General features: G+C 39.7%; 1 protein-coding gene and 1 long non-coding RNA gene across 3 annotated transcripts in view; one reads left to right on the forward strand and one right to left on the reverse strand.

Annotated features, from left to right (window-relative positions):
• Positions 1–365: 365 nt before the first annotated feature.
• Positions 366–5,515, reverse strand: LOC108528812 (uncharacterized). The gene is made up of 2 exons (XR_001885313.1): positions 5,422–5,515; positions 366–535 (listed from the first exon to the last, which is right to left on the reverse strand). It is a non-coding gene; the product is annotated as an uncharacterized LOC108528812 (long non-coding RNA).
• A 213-nt stretch (positions 5,516–5,728) lies between these two features.
• Positions 5,729–24,829, forward strand: part of CYP7B1 (cytochrome P450 family 7 subfamily B member 1) — a 212,383-nt gene continuing 193,282 nt past the window's right edge. The window contains exon 1 of one of the 2 annotated variants that reach the window (XM_017870794.1): positions 5,729–6,054. In XM_017870794.1, the coding sequence (XP_017726283.1) occupies positions 5,933–6,054 (122 nt within the window). In that variant the 5' untranslated portion in view covers positions 5,729–5,932. The remainder of the gene's footprint in view (positions 6,055–24,829) is intronic. The other variant, XM_017870793.1, reaches the window with a different exon arrangement.

The raw sequence follows: 24,829 nt of genomic DNA on the forward strand, positions 1-24,829 counted from the left end.
GGAAGCCCCAGGCATTTTCATTGTTATATATATATATTTACTCCTAACAATTTAATCCTCATAATCCTATAGGGAAGGCAGTCTTATATCATTTTTCAGATGGAAAACTTGAGACCAGCCTCAGAGCTAGACAAGGGCCATGGAGTGCCAAGGTCATGGCAGAGCTCACTTGTCTCCAAAGGGGGCAGTTATGGACAACTTAAGGTAACAACTGGATCCATAAAGATGGAAGCAAGAATGACTGAGCAGGTAAGTAAAGGGTTAGTGAAAGAAAACTCTAAGGAGGGCAAGGTGACAAGGTGAAAACGACGGGTGACTTCACAGTTGGACATAAGAGCTGAATAACCACGGGTGTCCTGGAATTCTTTTGAGTCTTGGTTTCTTTTATGTAAAAAGGAATAATAATATCTACATCAGAGACTGGTTTTGAAGATTAGGTGAAACAATGTGTGTAAAACATGTAGCCTATATTCCTTTCTTCTTTCTCTTCTTTGCTTCCACTTCTTGGTAATTTTGTACCGGGGTGGTCTTCATTCTAATCGAAGGTAATGGGAAATAAAAGTTAGTTACAGTAAAACTCATGGGAATGGGAGAGAGACAAACAGCAGTCAATCATTTAGTTATAGAGGGGTTGTGCTTGGATATGATTCAAAACCTAAACCTAATCTGTATTTTATGTCAAAAGTTGACAGGGCCTTTCAGTGTTGGACACTCAATTCTGACTTTACGGACTTCCTAATACTGGAAAAAGAATGTGTGAAATTCCATTTTGGCATTTTCCACAGTGGTACTTTCAGATGTTTCCTAACAGCTGAAGCCTCTAATCTAGCCTCCCCGCACCACATCATTTACTTCCCAGGAGCTCACAAGATTGAGGCCATATGGGTACATATCCTTACATTCCCCTATTGTCACTCCACAGTCTTCTTTGAGTGGCCTTTTTACTTTCTCTTATCCAATATTAATATGTTTAGTCCCCTTCATCCCAGCTTTTTGATGGAAGTGACATCTCTCTCTTTTTTTTTTTTTTTTTTTTTTTTTTGAGATGGAGTCTTGCCCTGTTGCCCAGGCTGGAGTGCAGTGGCGTGATCTCGGCTCACCACAACCTCTGCCTCCCAGGTTCAAGCGATTCTCCTGCCTCAGCCTCTTGAGTAGCTGAGACTACAGGTGCATGCCACCATGCCCAGCTAACTTTTGTATTTTTAGTAGAGACAGGGTTTCACTATGTTGGCCAGACTGGTCTTGAACTCCTGACCTCATGATCCGCGCCTGCCTCAGCCTCCCAAAGTGCTGGGAATACAGTTGTGAGCCACCGCACCTGGCCCATCTCATTCATTTTTATAGGTCCAATAGACCAAGTGTAGTGCCATGAACATAATTTGCACTTAACAAAAGTCAATGACTAAGTAGGTAGACTTGAATGTTTCAGTTCACTGTATTAGTATTTTCAAAATCTGGGCAGGAGAATTAGGAGGTACATGTTGAAATGCAAGAGGAAATAGTCATCATTCAGGTTTTGTTGACATCCACAGAGGCTCTTGGGAATCAAAAGTTAAGGCATGGGGGGAACAAAAGCCAGCGTTTAAGTCCTAATGCTAGATTAGAACAAGAACAGAGAAAGAGGCTAATCACTCCGGCCACCTGGTAGATGAGGGTCACTTGGCTAGTGGAGTGAGTCAGTGAAGTATAATCTGTCACCCTCTCCCTTTCTTTACTTCCTCTACTCTTTCTATCACCCTTTTCCTCCCCTCCCCTCCCTTCTCCTCCCCTCCTTCCCTCCCTCCTTCCTTCCTTCGAGGGGCCTTTTTACTTTCTTTTATCTAATATTAATGTGTTTAGTCCCTTTCATCCCAGCTTTTTGAAGGAAGTGACATCTCATTTTTTTTTTTTTTTTTTTTGAGACAGAGTCTCGCTCTGTTGCCCAGGCTGGAGTGCAGTGGTGTGATCTTGACTCACCACAACCTCTGCCTCCCAGGTTCAAGCGATTCTCCTGCCTCAGCAGGGGACTACAGGTGTGTGCCACCATACCCAGCTAATTTTTGTATTTTTAGTAGAGACAGTTGCACTATATTGCCTGCCTGCCTGCCTGCCTGCCTGCCCGCCCTCCCTCCCTCCCTTCCCTCCCTCCCTTCCCCTCCCTCCCTCTTCTTCTTCCTTCCTCCTTCCTTCCTTCTTCCTTCCTTCCTTCCTTCCTTCCTTCCAGACAGGGTTTCTTGCTCTGTTGCTCGGGCTGGAGTGTACAGTAGTGTACTCTGATGATAGCTCACTGTGGCCTCTAAGTCCTCGGTGGGCTCAAAGTGATCCTCCTGCCTAGTGTACTCTGATGATAGCTCACTGTGGCCTCTAAGTCCTCGGTGGGCTCAAAGTGATCCTCCTGCCTCAGCCTCCTGATTAGCCAAGTATCTGGGACTACAGGTGTACACCACCACACCCAGCTAACTAGAAATAGTCTTTATGATGGACTGGCATTCATTCAGTTAAAAATGGAGGACTCTGTTAGTGAGGAGGAAGGGATGAGCAGATATGGAGGGTCAATCAGCAATCTCTGTCAGAGAGGTGATGGGGATAATGGTATACTTTGGAGTTAAATTTGAATTGAACTGGATGGAATATAATGATGCTAATAATGAACCACCACGAAAGTAAAAGAAAATAAAAGATATCTTTAGATTGTTTTTAATCTGGTTATAGAGTGAAGGTCCCTTTTAACAAACGTGGAAAACCCAAAAGAAATATATACTTAAAATGTATTGCATATAGATAATAAAGTTTCCCAAGTAAGCCACTGTGCAGATAACACAGGGATATGATACAGTTGCCAACCAAATCTGGTAGATAACTATGCAGGCTTCTTCCTTCCACTTCTCTAAGGCAGGGCAATCAATCATGGGTTTTTGCTGTTATTAATGTGATAAAATAATATGTTTAGTATGGTGTCTGGCAAATAATAAATGTTCAACAAGTAGAGTGAATTCTTATTATTTTAATTATGTTTTTAAACAAAAGTCATCTAGGAGAAAACAAAAGTATGATGACAGAGACTTCTTGTGAAAATCAGTGAGTGGCTCTCTGCAGTGGTTACAGAAATGCCCCAGCATGGACACCATCCTATAAACTGGCTCTGCTGTCCCAGCAGTGATGGAAAGCACTCAATTTGCTTTCTCTTGGAAGAGACAGAGTGGCTGTCAGTTTACTGCAATCTTTTGGACTGCCTGGAAAATTGAATGTACAACAGGAGAGAGGAGAGGCAGGACACAGATTCTGGAATAGAAGTCGAAGACAAAGAGGCTCGTAAACATCAAGATTCTGGGGCTAATCTAGCCATTCACAGTTTTAGAGTCATGGGCAGTAACACTTAAAAAATACACTATGTTCTAACTACCACAAGGTTTTTCACTCTAGCAACTAAAAAAGCACTGGCCTCAGGATTTGCAATATTAAAAGTCACAGCTCATCCACCATCAGATGCTAACTGACCCTGCTGTTCCACAAGCCATAGCTACAACTTTGATTGGACAAGAGTCTGGTTTCAGTAACTTTCTCCTGATTAAGAAGACCACTGACCATTGACTGGTTCTGCCTGTTTACAGAGATTACACACTTACCTACCTTTGTATGTAAAATGATCTTTTGATATATAAAGCATAATTGTAACACATTTAAATGCTAAGTAGCCACCCCAAAGTGAACATAGGTCATATGTTACATTCATGTTTGTTCAATAGGCATGTGTCAGGACCACCTTCATGAATATTCATAGCTCCTCCTGTAACCAGTTAAATATGTATGTTTAGCCAACCTCTTTAGCATAAAGCTCCTACCCCAAGCCCCCCTCCTTTGAAGGGCCTGTCTCTGGTCTTGCCTGGATGGCCACCTTGCAGGCTGTAACCCTTTGGAAGAAATAAAGTCTCTCCTCTCTCCTTTTCAAAACTTAAAAATTGTGAATTTTTATTTTATTTTATGTATTTAACTTTTAAGTTCAGGACATATGTGCAGGTTTGTTATATAGGTAAATTCATATCATGGCAGTTTGTTGTACAGATTATTTCATTGCCAAGCTATTAAGTCCAGTACTCATCAGTCATTTTTTCTGATCGTCTCCCTCCTCACTCACTCTGTCCTCCAGTAGGCTCCACTGTCTGTTGTTCCCCTCTGTGTGTCCATGTGTTCTCATCATTTAGCTCCCACTTATAAGTGAGAACATGCCATATTTGGTTTTCTGTTGCTAAGGATAATGGCCCCGAGCTCCATCCATGTTCCTGCAAAGGATATGATCTCATTCTTTTTTATGGCTGCATAGTATTTCATGGTGTATATATACCACATTTTCTTTATCCAGTCTACCACTGATGGACATTTAGGTTGATTCCATGTCTTTGCTATTGTGAACAGTGCTGCAATGAACGTAAGTGTGATGTGTCTTTGTGATAGAGTGATTTATGTTCCTTTGGGTATATACCCAGTAATGGGATTGCTGGATCCTATGGTAGTTCTGTCTTTGAGGAATCTCCACACTGATTTTCCAAAATACATGTGGCCAACAAGCATATGAAAAAAGCTCAAGGACAACGATCATCAAAACTACAATGGATTTTTTTAAGTTAATAATGTGAACAGGCTGAATATGAGGGACATGGTGGCTCAAGCTTGAGTATATATGGAACTGTGCTGGCAAGGGGATCTGTACAATGAAGACAATTTGTGGAGGGCTTCTCGTTGCAGGTGGAGGATATGACTTCCTCACAAAGGCAACCATTAAGAGTTTTGAACAGATTAAAAGCTGGATAGGTCTGTGTTTTAGGGAGGTGGAAATGGGGATGATGGACTGGAAGGGTAAAAAACCAGAGATCAGTTTTGAAGCTGCTGTACCCATTCCAGAGAAGTGTTGCATTGACAGAGCACACAAGTCCTGGAATAGGACCATGGTTAGAACGGCAAGTATTTATCAGTTGGAATGGTAAACATTTATCAGGGGAGCAACCAGGTTATTTAATCCGAGTCTCATTATGTCTTCTATAAAATACTCATAAAAAATAGAAATTAAAAACGTGTGTGTAAACTACCCAGTGGATAGTCATTACTCAGAACAAGGTATTTTAAAAGTTTCTCCCTTATTCTTTCTGAGTACAACCTGTAGTACCTGAACCACTTCTCTTTCGGCTCCTACCACGATGTTCTGCAATCTCTTTTTACCTGTCTCACCCTCTTCCTGTACTGTGTGCCTCATCGGGACTTCTGAAGGCTTACAGCCTAGGTCTTTGTATTCCGTGTCTCTGGCATGCACCTCTGCACCCAGTAGGCCTCAACCAAAACTTGTGAGCAAATAGGATGTTCACGGGGTGAAGGAGGTGGGCGCGAAAAGGTTTCGAGGTCGCTCACTCAGCCGGTTTTTGCCGCCAGCCCAACCCCGCTGGGTCGTACCTGAGAGATCGCCGGTGTCAGAGCGCAGCCGGTACCTTCCCAAGCATCTTGAGGGACAAGCAGAATCGCTCCTCCCGCAGGGCGCGGGTTAAGAAGTGAGGAACCCAAGGGGCTCCTGTCCAACTAAGAAGCGAAATCCCCCTCCTCCAGGCCTTCAGGGCTGGTTCTTGGGAAATCCTAACTCTTTCCCCTTCTAACCCCTTCCTCGGCCCTTCTTCCTGCCCCGGAGGATCAAGGGCGCTGTTTTCCAGAAGCAGCCGGGTCGGAAACGGTAGGGGAATGGGGCGGTACGCGTGGGTGGAGGATAGGCGGGGAGGGGGCAGTCCACGAACTTTTGTCACTCAGCCTGGGAGACCGCGGTGACATTCCTGTCTGCTCTGCCGGCAGGCCAGCCTCTCCGGCCCTGGACTAGGGGGCGCCGCCGAGAGAAGCCGTCGCAGGCTGCAGAGTCGCCGACCGCGCTGCTCGCAGGGAGACCCCGGGCTGCCCACCGCGGCCTAGCGCGCGCCGGATGGCAGGAGAAATGTCCGCGGCCACGGGCCGCTTCTCGTTGGAGCGGTTGGGCCTCCCGGGCCTGGCCCTCGCCGCGGCCCTGCTGCTCCTGGCCCTCTGCTTGCTCGACCGGCGCACCAGGTAAGCGCCTCGGCCGCCCGGCCACGCATGCGCCCTGGGCCCTGCGGGCCGCGCGCGACCCAGATGGCGAAGGGAGTCCCCCTCCATGATTTCCAGTGCAGACAGTCAGAACTTGCTGCGGGGCACTGGCTTCCTTTGGGACTTTGTAATAACAAAGGCTTCTTCTGTGTTTTTCCCACACATATGCATACATATTAAAGCTTTGGGACCGAATTCCATTTGCTGCTCGAGCATAAGTTGTAATAAGCCCTAGGTTGGCGGTATGCATTATGCATAACAGATACATTGTGTGTTTTGCCACTGTGAGTTGATGTTTTATGGCCTAGAAGTCATAGAACATTTCAGGAGGGGAATATTCTTACATTTCATAAGTTAAGAGAGAACTATTTCAAGAAAATGCCAGTGCATGGTGTGAACAATAATTCTGAGTGCCTCTTCCTCAGTTTACCTCCCTGTACCTCATCTGGAAAGCTGAAATAATAGTACATGCCTCGTGAGATTTTTGTGAGTACTAAATGAGTTAATGGAGAGTATTTTATGCAGTTGCTCTATCATTTTTATAAGGACAAAACAAAACACAATAATGACAAAACCTAGACATATGTCACTTCTTTACCTAATTTGAATTGTGGAAGTAGAAATAGAGAAGTTCAGATAAAATCATTCACTTTGAGTTTAATCTGTTTTTCCTTTCTTTCTGGGTCCTATTTTCATACTGCTCTGGTGTTCATCGCTTTTGAAAACCAAGCAGATGTATTTTGTTGGATGATAATTGATACATATATGTATCTATATTTGCATACATATATATCAATGTATAGATATCTATGTGTGTGTGATACAGGTTGTTTCTCAATAGTTTTTGGGGAAATGACACTTTTGCACTGCATACAAATATCTGTCATCATTTCTAGAATGCCTGGAGATGAGTACTGTAGGAGTATTTGCCTTGCTTCCCATGTCACTTTTCAGAGCTGTCCCTGGAATGTGCACTCCTCCAGGTTGCCTTTTCCAGTGGCTGTGCTTTTGCTTTAGAGCCCAAGATGAGGACTCAGGACACTTAAACTTCAGTGGTATGTGATTCTATGTAGGTTCCACCTTCTCTATTTGCAGGATCAGTCAAAGCCAGTTAAGTACCTCTAGGTATGCCTTTAAAGAGAAGTGGTAAAAGAAGGCTGTTGGTTCTGTTCCAACTTTACATGCAGGGTAGAAACAGACAAGCTGACTAGGGCAGTTTGGATCAGTGAAGGTAACTGGTGTGAGAATGTGGAACTTGAGGGACAGGAGGGCGAAAGGGTAAGGTAGGCTTTCTCTCCTAGCGTTCTGAGAATAGGCTGATCTTTCTCTATATCATGAAAAATTATTTTACTGAGATATTCATGCCATCAATTGCCAATTCCTTCATACGAGACTGTTTAATGCCGCATATCTATAGGACACTACTTTGATTATATTGCATTTCAGTGTGTAAAAGATAGCTTCATTTGTCCCAGTACAGAGTCATGTTCCTTATTTATAGTGTTTGGACAATTTACTAATGCTCTACGAAAATGATTTTTCTGATATCACCTCTAAGAACAGAAACATGGTTAAGAGTCCCTTATATATTCTTACAGATTTTTTTAAATCTTATGCTAATATGCATGAATATATGTTACTAAAAATAGTGGGAAAATATACCCTGTGTTGCACCTTGTATTTTCCACTTTGCAATACATTTTAGTTACCTTCCTATGTCAGTTTATAGAAGTCATTATTTGTAATGATTATATACATGTACACCATACATACACAAAAACACGCACACAAAACATGGATATCTTTGAGCTTTTGTGGAAATATTTATGTAGGATGGTGGAGTTGTTATCAAAATGTATGTGTGCTTTACATTTTAATAGATGTTGCCAAACTACTCTAAGCCTCAATTTATGTTACTACTAATCATCTGTGCAAGTGCCAATTTCTCCACATTCTGCCAATACTGGTAGTATAAATCATTTTAATTTTGCCAATCTGATACATAAAGAAAATGAAGCTTCATTTTTATCCCAAATTTTCATGTATTTACTTTTAAAGGAATTTGTATATTTTTAAAGACAGTAATTGTCTGTTTCTTCAATAATTTATTTTCTATTGGGTTCTTTTCTATACAATCAGCAAAGACTCTTATGTAATAGGAATTTTCATACTTTTCATACCAGCTGCAATTATTTTACTATTGTAATTTGCATTTGTTTAAGAGTTTTAGATATATGTCCTTGCTTAGAAAGCCCTTCTTGTTCCTAACATGATAAAATATTCAGCACAGTTTTCCATTATCACATTGAGAGATTTTATATGTATATAGATTACCTTTTATTCTCATTCCATTTTCATCTTTAGAACAATTATGGCTGAAAAGTGTGTAATATTGCATAGTATAGGAATGCCAGATGTTTCAAAGTAAAAATTTAAATATTACCTATAAAAATGGTTTTTTTTAAATCGGTAAAAATCAATTCAGAGGTCATTTGTTGCCTTCACACACTTATCAATTCCACCTCTTTTGGCTACAGTACTTTGATTTCCTTTTGTGAAATTGTCTTTTCCCTTGTTGGATATTATCTGGTGAGACTGTCAATCACAGATGCCACTGCAGTATTTATCAGGAGAGATGACAGTGGCTTGGCCTAGGGTTGTGACTGTGGGGTTGATGGAAGGTGGTTAGAATCAGGATATATTTTTGACAGCAGAGTCAACAGAATTTACTAATGGGCTAAACGTGATGTGTGAGGGAGGTGGGAATCAACAAGCTTAGAAGTTTTGTTTCCCTTTTTTTTTTTGTTTTTGGTTTTTTGTCTGATTATTTAGTGGACGGTACTGTCATTTCCTTAGATAGGGAAGGTTTGGGGGAATTGAGGAGATCAATAATTCTGTTTCGGGTATGTTAAATAGGCAGTGAGCACCCAGAGCTCAGGGGAGAGGTCCAGGCAGGATACATATTTGTGAAAGCCACAAATGTGAAGAGGGAATTAAAGCATGAACAAGTTGAGATCGCCTGATGAAAGGGTTTGATGGAGAAGAGGAGGGCCTGGGCCACTCTCCTTATGGAAACTGAGCCTGGCAGAGAAAGAGGAAAGTTTTTTTACATTCCTTTCTAGTCAGTTCCTACCAGAGTTCTGAGTCAGTTTTGCCCATTCTTGAACTTCATATAAATGGGATTTTACAGTATCCATTTTTGTGTGTAACTTCGTCTCAACATAATGATTTTAACATTCATTCCTGTTGTTATATCTATCATTAGTTCATTCATTCTATTTAATTGTAGTTTGTAATATATATAACACAGGAGAAGATTGAGGGGCATAGAATACAGAGTTTTCTATCCACAACCACTTCGGAAAATTGACACTTTTCTAAGTAATTGTTGATTTTTTTGTTTTTTTAAATACTTCCATCAGTAATACATGAGAGTTTACATTGCTCCACATCCTTCCCAGTATTTATTAATGCCAGTCTATTGGTTGGAAGCACTATCTTTCTGGATTTTGGATTTTGTTTTTTTTCCTCTGAAGTGTTGATTTTTGTTTTAGCATGCAGATACATTTCTGGCTGATTATTCTGAACTCATGGAAGCTTAGTTTTACTCTTTGTCAAGGTGAGTCTATGAAAAGCTTGAGATATTTACAGATTCTCTCTTTTGTGATGCTATGATTTGAACATTTGCTTCCCCTCTAAAATTTGTATGTTGAAATCCTAACCCCCAAGGTGACGGTGTTAAGCAGTGGCGTCTTTGGGTTATAATTAGATCATTAGGGCATTGCCTTCATAAATGAGATTAGTCTCCTTATAAAAGAGATCCCAAAGGGCTCCCTTGCCCCTTTGTCCATGTGAGGACACAGCAAGAAGATGGACGTTTATGAATCAGATACTGAATGTACTTGTGCCTTGATCTTGAACTTCCCAGGCTCCAGAATGGTGAGAGATAAATCTCTGCTGTTTATAAGTCCATCAGTTTATGGTATTTTGCAATAGCAGTCTGAACTGACTAGGGCAGATGAAATTCAAACCCTAAATTCTGTCACCCCAGTGGTGGGCAGTGGCTGAAGCTTCTGTGCAGGATTCCAGCAGATCCCTTCCACTGGGCTTTTTGGGGGTCTTCCCTGAAGATGCACACGTCCAGGGTTGGCCAATAATTCGAGAGGTGTATATGTACAGATTTTTGAGGTGCCTTCTTCTTTTCTAGATTTCTTTCCTTAATTGCCAGCCACTTCAGTAGCCCCAAACTCTGACACCCCATGCTGATAATACTTGTAGCTTTTTACTTGAGTTCCAGCTTGCTGACAGGGAGTGCCCTCAGGGGCAATCCTGTCCACGCTGGACCTCACTCAATATGGGTCTGTTCTTTAAGCATTGTCTCTCCTCCGATATCTGCCTTCTTTTGCCTGTTCTTCAGCAAGTATAAATTGATTTCTTTTTTTTGTTTGTTTCATATTTTGTTTTCTGTGGAAATATTGGGTTGGTTCAAGCAACTTTGAGATTTCTGGAATCCAAATTCTATGTAAGAAAGACATTTACCAGTGATTATTTCTAGGTGACATATTTCTGTGGGATGGTTTTTCTTGTCTTTGTTATGCTTATATGTATCTTTAAGTTGATATCAATAAATATGTATTTATTTTACAAAGCAAAGAATAATAAATTTAAAATTTTATTTTAATATGTTATTTAAAATAAAACTTTGAGAAATATGTTTAAAGTGTTTTAAATTATCATTTCCATTGGAAGGACCAGCCTTTGAGTAGTCTTTCCTATAGAAGACTTCTTACTTAGAACTGGTTGTGTTATGAAACGCAGATCATCTACAGCAAGTTATTAATAACATGTTTTGTCCAATAAAGAGATATATTTTAAATCACTGTGTATCAATAATAGACTTAGGTATAGATACCCACTTCCCAAATTATTGTTGAAGATAACATATAAAAATAGTCTGCATTGCAAAAGACAAACATGAAAACGAAGATGTCTCCATTCTTTCCTTGCTCAATCCCTACAAAAATGAAAAAAAAAATTAGTTTTCTGAAACAATTAAAATAAATATAAGATGTTTGAATTCTTTTAAATAAATGAAAATGGATTAAATAATACCTTTTAAAATGAGGTGCTTAAACCAGAATTAAAAAATTTATAACGAAGAGGGGAAAGTATTTACAGAAAATATGATGGGGAGGGGGTGATAACAGATTTTGTTTTTAACTTGCAATTCTGGATGTGAGACCCAAAATAGACCTTAGTGAGCTAAATTCAGGGTGCTGTCAAGGCTGTATTCCTTCTGGACAGTCTAGGGGAGAATACATTTCCTTGCCTCTCTCAGTTTCTAGAGAATTCAAATCTCTTGCTCCTACTCTGACACTCCTGCCTCTCGTGAGGACAGTTGTGATTACACCAGTGTGCACATAGGTAGTTTAGGATAATCTCCTCATGTCATGATCCTTAACTTAATCACATGTTCTGCCTTACAAAGTCTTCCCGCTGAGCCCCCAAAATTCATGTCCATCCTACATTTAAAAAAAAAATACATTCACTCCATCCCAAATAGCCACAAAAGTCTTAACCCATTTACAGTATCAACTCAAAGTCCAAAATCGCATCTGTTTAAGAGTTCCAGATCTCATCATTTAAATCATCACAATCAGGTATTTGTGAGGATCTGTGTATGATCCATCGTGGGGGCAAAATTCCAAAGAACTCTGTGGGCCTCCCATGTGTGTCACAGACATTCACTCATGAGATATTTGTTTTCCCAGATCTTTTCTGGATAATCCCATCTTTATTCCTGGCTTCTGCTGACATGGTTGAGGGCAGCTATTAGTCATTGAAAAGATTATTCCCTAATCTTTTCAACGATTGATTAAATACTCCGTACACATGAATGAGTGTGTGATGGGTTGAACTGGCTTTCTGATTCTTCCCACCGCTAGCAAAAGTTGTCCAACCATTTCCTTAGCTTTCTCTGCAGAGCACTGTTTCCCGGCAGTGAATCTCCTAATTTAGTGCACTTGCAATCTGGATAGGTGGACAATTTCCCAAATCATCAATTCCTGGTTCCTTTTTGCCTAACAGTTCTTCTTTTAATCTATCTCTTTCCTTTCACATTTTATTATAAATAGTGAGAAAAAAATAAGCTAAACTTTCAACACTTTGCTTGGAAATCTCCTCAGCTAAATATCTAAGTTCATCATTTACAAGTTTTGTTTTCCACATAACTCAAGGACACAGTAGAGCTAGGATTTCTGCAACTTTATATAAGGATCCCTTTTACTCCATTTTCCAATAATACATTCCTCAGTTCTTCATTCATGTGAGTCTTCACCAGCAGTACCTTTAACATTCGTATTTCTACTGTTTATTTTTGATGATTTAAGTATTTTTTAAGGTATGTTCTTTACCATACCCCTTACTTAATTCTTTCTGACCTCTCACTAAAGGGGTTGTTGATGTCTATATTTCTACTAACCATTTGTTCCAGTAAATATAGTTTTCTACCATTCTTCTCAGAATTCTTTTAGCATTTGCCCATTACCCAACTCCAAAGCCAATTCTACATTTTTAGGTATTTGTTATAGCAGCACACTACTTCCAGATACCACAAATCTCTATTAGTTTTCTAATGTTACTATAACAAATTACCACTAATCTAGTGACTTAAAACAACAGAAATTCATTCTCTTACAGTTCTGGAGGTTAGAAGTCCTCCTGGGCTAATGTCAAAGTGTGAGCAAGGGCTGTGTCCCTTTTGGGAGCTCTCACAAAGAATTCATTTCTTTGACTTTTCCAGCATCTGGAGGCCACCAACACCTAGGTCATGGGCCCTTCCCCCATCTTCAAAACCAGCAGCATGGCATCTCTAAATCTCTCACCTACGCTGACATTTCCACTCCGCTATTATAAGGACTCTTGTGATTATCTCGGGTCTGTGCTCACAATCCAGGACAATGTTCTCATCTCAAGATCCTTAATTTAAATCACATCTGCAAAGTCCCTTTTGACATGTATAGCACCAAATTCACAGGCTTCAAGAATTAGGACATGGACAGTTGAGGGGCATTATTCTTCCTACCATACCTTTTGATGTCAATAATGACCTTATTAAAGCTTTTACTTGATAGGCACCTGTAATAGTTTTTTAGGGCTGCTCTAACAAAGTACCACACACGACCTGGGTGGCCTAAACAATAGAAATTTATTGTCTTGTATGCCAGAGGCTAGAAGTCTAAGATCAAAGTGTTTCTGGGTTGCTTTCTTCTGTGGGTTGAGAGGGAGATTCTGTTCCATGCCTCTTGCCCAGTTTTTGGTGATTTTCTGGACTCTATGTTGTATCATGGCTTATGGAAGCTTAACCCTGAACTCTGCTTTTATCTTCACACAGAATTCTCCCTGTGTTTGTGTCTGTGTCTACATTTCCGCTCTTTGTATGGATACTAGTTATATTGTTTTAGGGGCCCACCCTACTGCAGTATGCCCACATCTTAACTAATTATATCTGTAATGATGCTATTTCCAATTACAATCACATTCTGAGGTACTAGAGGTTAAGGACTTCAACATGTGAGTTTTGAGGGGTCATGATTCAACCCATAACAGCATCATTTTAAAAAATAGATTCTTCTTATGTGAGTCTAAGATTTTTATCTCTACTAATCAGATATTGTAAACACTCTTGGGCACATTGGAGGAATAGAAGTGATGGTTAAACGTTTTAATTCATGATTTAGGCAGGCAGTGTGGCCTTATGGAAAGTTGAAAATAGATAACTTATGGCGTAAAGAATAAAAAGCATATCGTATTTCAAAGCACCCCTCTTTCATACAGCTAAGCATGCCCTTCCTTTAGCTTTAGGCTTTGATTCCTACTAAAATACATTGGTCTTGGGGCAAGGAGCTTTCAACTTTTCTCACTGGATACTCACACCGCAGAGTAAATGAGTTTCAGATTTTTTCCTTTTAATATTTTAAATGTAATCTCCTAGGGTCCTTTAGCTGCCTTATTCCTGTGGATTTTCAAGCTTGCCTTTAGGTGGAAGTGAACTTTCCTTATCATTTTGCTCAAGTGATAATGATAAGGAAAAGAACACTGATCCCGAATGTGGGGTATGGTGTTGGCCCAAAAGATCGAACATTGGAAATTAGAAATGATAGGATTTGGGGTCTTCCAGGCTTGATGTTATTCAGAGAAGATTTGATTATTGCTTGTTTGCGTAAATAGGACCTCACACTTTTCAAAATGTGGTCACATTTCTCATGTGCTTTGATTCTCACATCTATCTAGTAGCTGGCATTTCCATTTTGTAGTTGACAAAGGTGACTCAGCTAGGTTCTGTAGACTACTCAGTGGTCACTACAGTTCATGTATCCTTTGAATCATCTGTTGAAGGAAGGATTCTCTCTAAGATAATCTGGGAAATGTCAAGTGCTGAGGCTTCCTCTTCTGGGTTCAGTCTTTGAGATCTTTTTCTTGTTGGAACTTTTCTTATGCAGAGCAAGTTGTGTCCCCAAATGGAGATGTGGATTTATGTAAACATCTGGAATGGCGATTCACCACCTTCACAGGCAGTGGGTCATCTTGGCACGGTGGGTTACATTGAAGAAGGATTTCTCAACCTGGAAATTTGGTGCTGGATGATTCTTTGTAGTGGGTGCTGTCCTTTGCAGTAAAATATTTAGCAGCATTCCTTGCTTCTATCTATTGGATGCTTGTTGCATACTCTCCCCTTCCATGAAAATAATAAATGTCCTCAGATATTGTCAAATATCCTTTGGGTGAGGGTGGAGAACCACTGCATTGAAGAAGTGGAGGACATGCCCACAGTCATCTTCTGAGTGCAAAGGCTTGCTTGTAGTTAGAGGGAAATTCCCACCTTGGAATAGGTATGAATTATAAGTCAGATAGTAAAACACTGGGATTCTTATTGCCTTATCAAGGTCCTGGATATGGATGAGTGGCTTTTTACTTATACAGTGGAATATTCTCAAAATTTCTCATGATTGACATAAAAGTAGTCATGAGCACAGAAAATTTTGAGATGTATGGTTATGAATCATATACATTTTTGTATTAAAATAGACTTTTTTTCTTAGAGCAGTTTAGGCTTTAAAAAAAAAAAAACTGAGTGTATGGCTAGGCACGGTGGCTCATGCCTATAATCCCAGCACTTTGGGAGACCGAGGTGGGTGGATCACTTGAGGTCAGCACTTTGAGAGAAGCCTGGCCAACATGGTGAAACCCTGTCTCTACTAAAAATAAAAATAAAAAACATTAGCTGGGCATGGTGGTGCGTGCCTGTAATCCTAGCTACTTGGGAGGCTGAGGCAGGAGAATCACTTGAACCCAGGAGGCAGAGGTTGCAGTGAGCTGAGATCATACCACTGCACTCCAGGCTGGGCGACAGAGCAAGACTCCATCTCAAAATAAAAAAAAGGAGTGTAAAGTACAAAAAGCTGCCCCATACGGTAAGTCCTCACTTAACATCATCTGGATTCTTGGATGGAAACTGCAACTTTAAGCAAGACCCTGTATTTTCTACAGTAGGCTAATTGATATAAACAAGAGTTAAGTTCCTACAACATATTTCTGGTCACAAAACCTCACAAAACTTCTAAATAAGGACCAAAAACACTTGTAATTTTAAACATTGAATTAAATGTGATATATACATGCATTTAAGAAAGATGAGCAAAAGCAAGTAAGATTATTATTTACCCAATTATTCCAGTTCAGGGTCTCAGGTGGCCAGACCCTGTCCTGGCAGCTGTGGGTACATGGCAGGAGCCAGCCCTTGACAGGACAGTATCCATCACAGGGGCCACTCACAGAAACCCACAGTTCCCCAGATGGAGATCATTTAGGCACAGCCACGAACCTCACGTGCACAACTCTGGGATGTGGGAAAAAAAACAGAGTACTTGGAGAACACCCATGCAGACCTGGGGTAAATTAACAAACTCCACACAGACATTGCCCCCTGGTTGAATTGATACTTTTTTCTCATCAAGTTATCACAAATGCCATTGAATGAAAAACAACTGTATTTGGGGACCTGCTGTACTCCCTTTACCCCTCCCTTTCACTGCCCACTCCTTCAATTCCCTTACTATTAACACCTTGTGTTAGTGTGGTCCATCTATTACAATTGAGAAGTCAATACTGATACATCATTGTTAACTCAAGTTCATACTACATTAGGGTTCTTTCTGTGTTTTACATTCTGTGGGTTTTGACAAATGTCTAATGATGGTTTGGTTGTGCCCCAACCCAAATCTCATCTTGAACTGTGGTTCCCATAATCCTCATGTGTCATGAGAAGAACCCAGTGGGAAGTGATTGGATCATGGGGCTGGTTTCCCTCATGCTATTCTCTCAATAGTGAGTACTCATGAGATCTGATGGTTTTATAAGCATCTGACATTTCCCCTGCTGGCACTTCTCTCTCCTACTGCCACGTAAAGAAGGACATATTTGCTTCCCCTTCAGCCATGTGTGTAAGCTTCCAGAAGCCTTCAAGGCATGCAGAACTGTGCGTCAATTAAACCAATTTTTCAAATAAATTAGCCAGTCTCGGGTATGTCTTAATAGCAGTGTGAAAATGGACTAATACAGTAGATTGGTTCCAAGGGAGTGGGACACTGCTATACAGATTCCCAAAAATATGGAGGCAACTTTGGAAATGGGTAACAGATAGAGGGTGGAACAGTTTGGAAGACTCAGAAAAAATACAGAAAAATGTGGGAAAGTTTGGAACTTCCTAGAGACTTGGAGGGCTTTGAAGACAGGAAGATGTGGGAAAGTTTGGAACTTTCTAGAGACTTGCTGAACGGCTTTGACCAAAATGCTGACAGTGATATGGACAATAAAGTGGTCTCAGATGGAGATGAGGAACTCATTGGGAACTGGAGTAAAGGTCATGCTTGCTATGCAGAGAGTCTGGTGGCATTTTGCCCCTGCCCTAGAGATCTGTGGAACTTTTAGCTTGGAAGAGATGATCTAGGGTATCTGGTGGAAGAAATTTCTAAGGGGCAATGTGTTCAAGAGGAAGCAGAGCATAAAAGTTTGGAAAGTGTGCAGCCTGACAATGTGATGGAAAAGGAAAAACCATTTTAGAGAAATTCAAACCTGCCACAGAAATTTGCATAAGTAAGGAGGAGCTGAATGTTAATCATAAACACAATGGGGAAAATGTCTCCAGGGCATCAGAGACCTTCATGGCAGCCCCTCCCATGACAGGCCCAGAGGCCTAGGAGGGAAAAATGGTTTTATGGGTCAGGCCTAACTCCTGCCTCACTGCTCTGTGCAGCCTAGGACATGGTGCTCTGTATTCCAAATGCCTCAGCTCCAGCTGTAGCTAAAAGGGGCCAAAGCACAGCTAGGGCCATTGCTTCAGAGGGTGCAAGCCTCAAGTCTTGGCAGCTTCCATGTGGTGTTGAGCCTGTGGGTGCACAGAAGTCAAGAACTGAGGTTTGTGAATCTCTGCCTAGATTTCAGAGGATGTATGTAAACACCTGGATCTCCAGGCAGAAGTGTGTTGTAGGGGTGGAGCCCTCATGGAGAACCTTTGCTAGGGCAGTGCAGAAGGGAAATGTGGGGTTGGATTCCCCACACAGAGTCACTCCTGGGGCATTGCCTATTGGAATTGCAAGAAGGAGGCCACCATCTTCCAGACCCCATTATGGTAGATCCACTGACAGCTTGCACTGAGCACCTGGAAAAGCCAGACACTCAATGCCAGCCCATGAAAGCAGCTGGGAGAGGGGCTGTACCCTTCAAAGCCACAGGAGTGGAGCTGCCCAAGGCCATGGAAGGCCATCTTGGGTCAGAATGACCTGGATGTGAGACATGGAGTCAATGGAGATTATTTTGGAACTTTAAGGTTTAATGACTGCCCTATTGGTTTTTGGATTTGCATGGGGCCCATAGCCCCTTTATTTTGGCCAGTTTCTCCCATTTGGAATGGGTGTGTTTACCCAATTCCAGTAGCCTCATTGTATCTAGGAAGTAACTAACTTGCTTTTGATTTTACAGGCTTATAGGTGGAAGGAACTTACCTTGTCTCAGATGAGACTTTGGACTTGGACTTTTGGGTTAATACTGGAATGAGTTAAGACTTTTGGGTACTGTTGAAAAGGCATTATTGTGTTTTGAAATGTGAGAAAATTGAGATTTGGGAGGGGCCTGCGGAAGAATGATATGGTTTGGCTGTTCTCTCACCCAGATCTCATCTTGAATTGTGGTTCCCATAATCCCCACATGTGGTGGGAGAGGCCTGGTGGGAAGTGATTGAATCATGGGGGTTATTTTCCCCATGATGTTCTCATGATAATGAGTGAGTTCTCATGAGATATGATGGTTTTATAAGTGTCTGACATTTCCCCTGCTGGCACTTCTCTGTCCTGTTGTCATGTGAAGAAGGATGTGTTTGCTTCCCCTTCCATCATGATAGTCAGTTTCCTGAGGCCTCCCCAGCTATGTGGAACTGTGAGTCAATTAAACCTCTTTTCTTTATAAATTACTCAGTCTCGGGTATGTCTTCACAGCACCATGAAAATGGACTAATATAGTTATAGTGTCATACAGAATAGTTCCATGGCCCTAAAAATCCTGGCCTCTGCTATTCATCCCTCTTTCTTACCTACCTAACCTTTGGCAACCACTGATTTTTTTTACTGTCTTCCTAGTTTTACCTTCTCTAAAATGTCATATGGCTGGAGTCATGTTGTATGCTGCCTTTTCACATTGGCTTCTTTCACTCAGCAATATGCCTTTAAGGTTTTTCCATGTCTTTTCAAGGCTTGATAGCTCTTCTTTTTATCACTCAATTATTCTAAATTACATAGATGTACCACAGTTTGTTCACTGACATACATGAAAGACATTTTGATGGCTTCCAAGTTTTGGCAGTTATGAGTAAAGGTGTTAAAAATATTTATATGCAGGAAGTTATGTGTACTTCAGTTTTGAACTCGTTTGGGTAAGTATGCAGGGACAACATTGCTGGATCACATGGTAAACGTATGTTTAGTTTTGTAAAAGTACTATCAAACTGTCTTCCAAAATGACTGTACGGTTTTGCAGTCCTACCAGCAATGAATGAGACTTGCTTTTTTTCCCACATGCTTGAAAACATTTGGTGGTATCAGTGTTTTGGATTTTAGCCATACTAATAGGTGTGAAGTGATACTTATTGTTTTAATTTTCAGTTCCTTGATAACATAGAATGTTGTGCATCTTTTCATATGCTAATTTGCCATTTATATATCTTCTTTGGTTAGGTTTCTGTTAAGATGTTTTTCCCATTTAAAAAAATTAGGTTGTTTTCTTATTGTTGAATTGTAAGAGTTCTTTGTATACTTTGAATGTTTTGAAAATATTGTCTCTTAGCTTTGGCCTTGTATCTTTAGTCTCTTAACAGTGTCCTTGCAGAATATAAGTTTTAATTTTAATCAAGTTCAATTTCTCATTTTAAAATATAACCTGCTTTTGGTGTTATATATAAGGATTCATATTTTTTTTAACTTTTTTCGTCAAGTGTTTCCCTGCTTTCTGTTGATCTTCTTGTTAGCAACTGAGGTTTTATACTATTCAAAATAAGTGTGATTCAGTTCAGAGTTATACTTGCACATTATTCTGATGAAAGGCAGCTTCCTATAGTGGCAGGAGCATCAAACATTCCTGGATTTGAATCTAGGCTCCATCTCTTACTCATTTTGTTATTCTGAATAAAGTATTTAATTTTTTTGAACCACGATGCATTAAGTATCTGCCAATACCAGATACATACTAGGTGCTTGATATATGGCAGTTCTACCAAGACTCTTCTTGAAGAATCAAGACATCCAGAGAATTCTACTGTTGAGTTGTTACCTAATGGCCATTGAGGCTCTAGTCAACAGTTCACTATAAATATTAAATGGCAAAAAGGATACTGAAAAATGTATCAGTGGTTCTCAACTTGTGGAAATGCTATCATGGTGGAAATATAGTGACAGACTATTAGTCTGTAAGCACAGAATTTATAAAGGACTTACTAAGTATTCGTTCTTTTTCAATTTTAGTGTTTACTTGCTTTTGTTCTAAGTCCTGCTGTCTCTACTTAGCTGCATTATCAGTTACCTATTCAGCATGCTAAAAGGAATCTGGGATCACAGTAAATAATATCTGCCAGCAAGTACGTTTGAGGCACTACTCTGCCTATTCTATTTGTGAGGGATATTTTATTGTGGTGCTTCTCAAACTAGCTGTGATGAAGGACTGGTTTTCTTGGTATTTGTTTTAATTTGCATCTGTCAAGGACTGATACCTTGGTAAATTAAGAAAAATGATTCATAAAATAAAATTTTAAAATGATACAAACCTAAAGCATTTTCTTAATTATTAGATTGAACAGACTTAAAATTGTTCTGTAAAATTAACTGTACCATTTTGCAGTCCTACCCGTAATGAATGAGACATGCTAAAATTGGTCTAAAACTTTCTAAATGTTTACTCTCAGGCTTTGCATTTATCTCTTTGTGACTTATACCAGTCATCTCTGCACTTTGAGTAACACTGACCTTTTTAACTATTGTCAAGTCCCTATTTCTCTGAGCAAAGCTTTGTCTGTAAGCAGGAATGATCTTGTCATTTGTAATTGAGGAAATGAGGTAAAGTCAGAATACCAGATTATCATGGGTTATCTCTATTTGAAAGCTTAGAGGACAGTCAGCTTGCACATTGGGTTTCCTTGGCACTAACCAGAGACTCTTTCCTCTTAGTTGCTATTTGGAGCAAAAAAAAAAAAAAAAAAAAAAAAGATAGTATGGAATTTTTTCTATCTTTCAGCCCTCTCACCCGACATACATATATATCATTATACTCCCCTCTCCAATGCTGTAATTAGTAAGAAATAAGATTAAAATACTGTTAAGATAAGTTTTAGTCAAAGTAAGAATTTAATGATTTTTTTGAGTTCCGAGATGTTAAGGTTATATAGATAATGAGTTGTTTTTGAAATGTTGATTTGTTGACATCACTGTGTCACATAAGTCAATTATTTCTGTTTCTAATTACTTAATTACTCTCAAGCAAGATCGTTCGTGCTCTAGATCCCTCACATTGTTACCACTGCCCAGGGAATGAGTAGAACCAGGCTGCCATCATTAGTGGATGTTTTTCTTGTTTCTTCCCCTTTTCTTATAATACAATATAGGAAAAGGATGTGGACAGCTGAGAGTAAAGTCATTTTCAATTCAAGAGTATGCTGAACTTAACAGGTGGATTTTTGTGTTTTTCAGAGGAAGTGACAGGGAAATCTCCAGGCACCTCTGTGGCTCTTGGTTAATAGCAAATCACTTAGTACATCATGTTATGCTTTCCATTATAAAGCCCAGAAGTTGGATTGTTTCTTGTTACCATTTGAGACAGATTTTTGGCTTGCTTCTCTGTTATATGTTGTCTTTAAAAAATGGTCCTAAGATAGAGAACATTCTCATTTGTAATAAAAGCATGATAACCCTAAAATCAACCATCTTGTTGTTTATTTTGTACTTCATTCAAAATAACCATTTAATGATTCATGGGACCTTCAGGAGTGCTAATTGGATCAACATTGAAGATTGCTCAATTCTGTAATCACATTTTACTGGTAAATCCTGGTTATTCCTTTAAATACTTCATCTGTTTTGTCATAACAGAAAATCAATCCAAAAGTTATGTTGGATTAGCATAAATCTCTTATCTCTATCAGAAGAATATCTTAGAGTGCTTGCCTAATAATGTGGGGCACTCTCTTGGTCTGTTTGGGTACTCTAATAAAAATATAGACTGGGAGGATTAGAAAGATCAAAGTTAGTTTTCATAGTTCTGGAGGCTGGGAAGTCCTAGATGAAGGTTCCAGCAGTTGCTGTGTCTGGCCAAGGCTCATTCCTCATAGATAGTGCCTGTTCACTGTGTCTTCATGTGGAGGAAGGGGCAAAGGACCTGTTGGGCTTCTTTTATAAGGGCACTAATCCAATTTGTGAGGGCTCCACCTTCATGACTTAAACACCTCCCAAGGCCCCACCTTCTGATACCATCACCTTGTAGATTAGGTTTCAGCATATGAATCTTGGGGTGATGTAGAAAGGCAGATCATAGCTGGCAATTTGTGTATGTGAAGTCTTCTGCAGCTCAGTCTTTCCCTACACTGGGACCTTCTTGCAGAAAGTGGTGTTGTGGTAGGCAAAGAGCATGACTATAAAGCTAAAATGAGCATGGATCTAAAATTCAGCTCTACCCCAATACAAATGGTGACTTTTGAGAGGATGGAGGATGGTAAGGGAAGATGGAAGTGAACATCATCGAGGTCCTCCTACGTCTAGCCTCTGTGCCTAGATATTTTGCATCTATTGTCTCGTTTTATCCTCACTCATATTCAAGAGGTTAACTGTTATTAAGCAATTTTCAAAAGAAAAGACTAAAATAATAAAATATTAAGGTGCTGTGCTACTTGGGAATAGACCTGGGTTTTTGGTTGTAGATCCATTAGACCGTGGTAGACAGAATAAAGCCTTTTCAGCCCCAGAGATAGCCGTATTCTAATCTTCAGAACCTATGAATATGTTAGGCTACATGACAAAGGGGAATTAAGGTTGCAGAAGGAATGAAGGTTGCTAATCAGCTGACCTTAAAATAGGGGATTATCTTGCAGTTTTTGAGAGGGCCCAGTGGAATCAGGATTATTAAAATTGGAAACAGGAGGCAGAAAAAGGAGGTCAGAGTTATATGATTTGAGAAATACTTGACTTTTGCTGACTTTGAAGATGGATGGTGGATGAATTAGTCCCTGAGCCAAAGAATACGGGCAGCCTTTGGAAGTTGGAAAAGGCAAAGAAACAAGAGTTTTCCCTGGAGCCTCCGGAAAGGAATCCAGCCATACCTGCCCTGCCAATACTGTGATTTTAGCCCAATGAGGCCCATGGCCTCTGGCCCACAGAACTGTAAAAAAATAAAAATAAAAATAAATAAATAAATAAACTTTTGCAATTTAAACCCCTAAATTTGTGGTAATTTGTTACAGCATTCTTAGAAAACTATTGTAATGGCCATATTCCCCATGTTCTTTGCATCAAACTACACTGCCTCTTGCAAGGAGGTTCAAAGGGTGAAAAAGATTGGGAGATTGGACCTTGGTGGACTTTTCTAGTTGCCTATGAGGAGCAGGATGGAAAGTGAACATTCTGTAATAAATACTCAGTGCCTTTGCTGCTGTGCAAATACATCATCATTTGAGAATTTTTTGTCTCAGATTTTACAGATTATCATGGGGTCACAGATTAGTATTGATTTCTGTGTTCCTTATCCATAGATTCACAAGTAAGTTTTGAATGTTATAAATCTAGCAACTCAATGAATTTTAAAAATAGGTTTGAAAATAAGTCAGACGTTGAAGGTATTGAGACTCAGATATGATTTGGTTAGGAGATTTTTTCTTGCCCAGACCTGGTGCATACCTACTTATGGTTGCCTGCAGCCTGGAGGAGAAAGCTGAGCTTGACTCTGAGAATTTGAAGGGATCTAAGGGAATGGGAGTTGTACTTCACCGATTTCCCAAAAATAATGGAGAGAGCGGTCATCTGCAGAGGAAAAATTAACAGCTTCTTGTAGGAGAAGGTTTTTGTGCTTTATACAAAGTAAAATCCCATTGAAACTACTCCAGGTTACTGTTCTGTGAAAGGCAAAGGACGAAATTATAGAAAGCTACTTTGCTGAATCAGAGAAGGTGACATCTATTATATCATGCATTTTATAGCTGAATTGCTCATTTTATGGTTTTGGCCTTTTTTTCAATGTAGAAGTATTTGGGATGGGATCCTTTTTTTCTACAGGTAAGTGGAAAGGATTAATTAAGTCTGTAATTGCTTAATATAAAAATTAATAGAAATTCTAACAAAAGTACACCCATAACAGGATTTAAATTCATTGTCATTTCTCCTCATAACTTCATCCTAAATAGTTGACATTAATAAAGAAGAAACTTTAGAAGCTTTACTTTAGTTTTAGCACCTAGCATAATATCTGGCACTGAGTAGATTCTCAGTGAATATTTGTTAGAAGAATGAAGGGTGAATGAATGAATAAATAGTTTGGTACAGTAATTGTTATCTTTTCCATTATGAATATTTTAGAGTTCTAGATATTGATATCAAAAATACAAACTGCATACAAATTGAAACCTAATGTTACAAAACCACATTTTCTGCTATTCCATTAAAAACTGAAGATTTCATTAGCAAGTGCTTACCTAATTGTGAATATTTTATAAATGGAGAACACATTAGTGTAACGACTTGTTTCACATAAACCTAACTGCACACAGTAACTGGAGTGCAGATGACCTCTAACATTCCTGCTTCTGAAAATTCAGTTTAAAATTATGTGTAACAATACATATTTAGGTTTAGGTACTAGACTTTCAGGTTTAGGTTCTGGATTTGTATAACTGTGCTTAAGATTCTGTTTCCTGGCATAGGTAGATAGTGTTATTTAACAAATGGGAACTCCTTCGTGAAAGTGCTGAGCCTGTTTTTGGTAATCACATAGAATTACACACATTTGCTTCTTAGTACACTTGAAACAAATAGTGGTAGGATGAGAGCTCGTAAACCATTTAAAAGACTAGTTTTCTGTTTGAAAAACCAAAGTTGTCCAGGTGAAAGCAGTGCTTTTTATTAGCTGTATCTTAGAACTATGAATACTCAAATCATCTTATCTCAGGAAGGCAAGA

The sequence above is a fragment of the Rhinopithecus bieti genome, unplaced genomic scaffold (assembly GCF_001698545.2).
Source record: "Rhinopithecus bieti isolate Rb0 unplaced genomic scaffold, ASM169854v2 scaffold_5022, whole genome shotgun sequence".
Taxonomy (NCBI): Eukaryota; Metazoa; Chordata; class Mammalia; order Primates; family Cercopithecidae; genus Rhinopithecus; species Rhinopithecus bieti.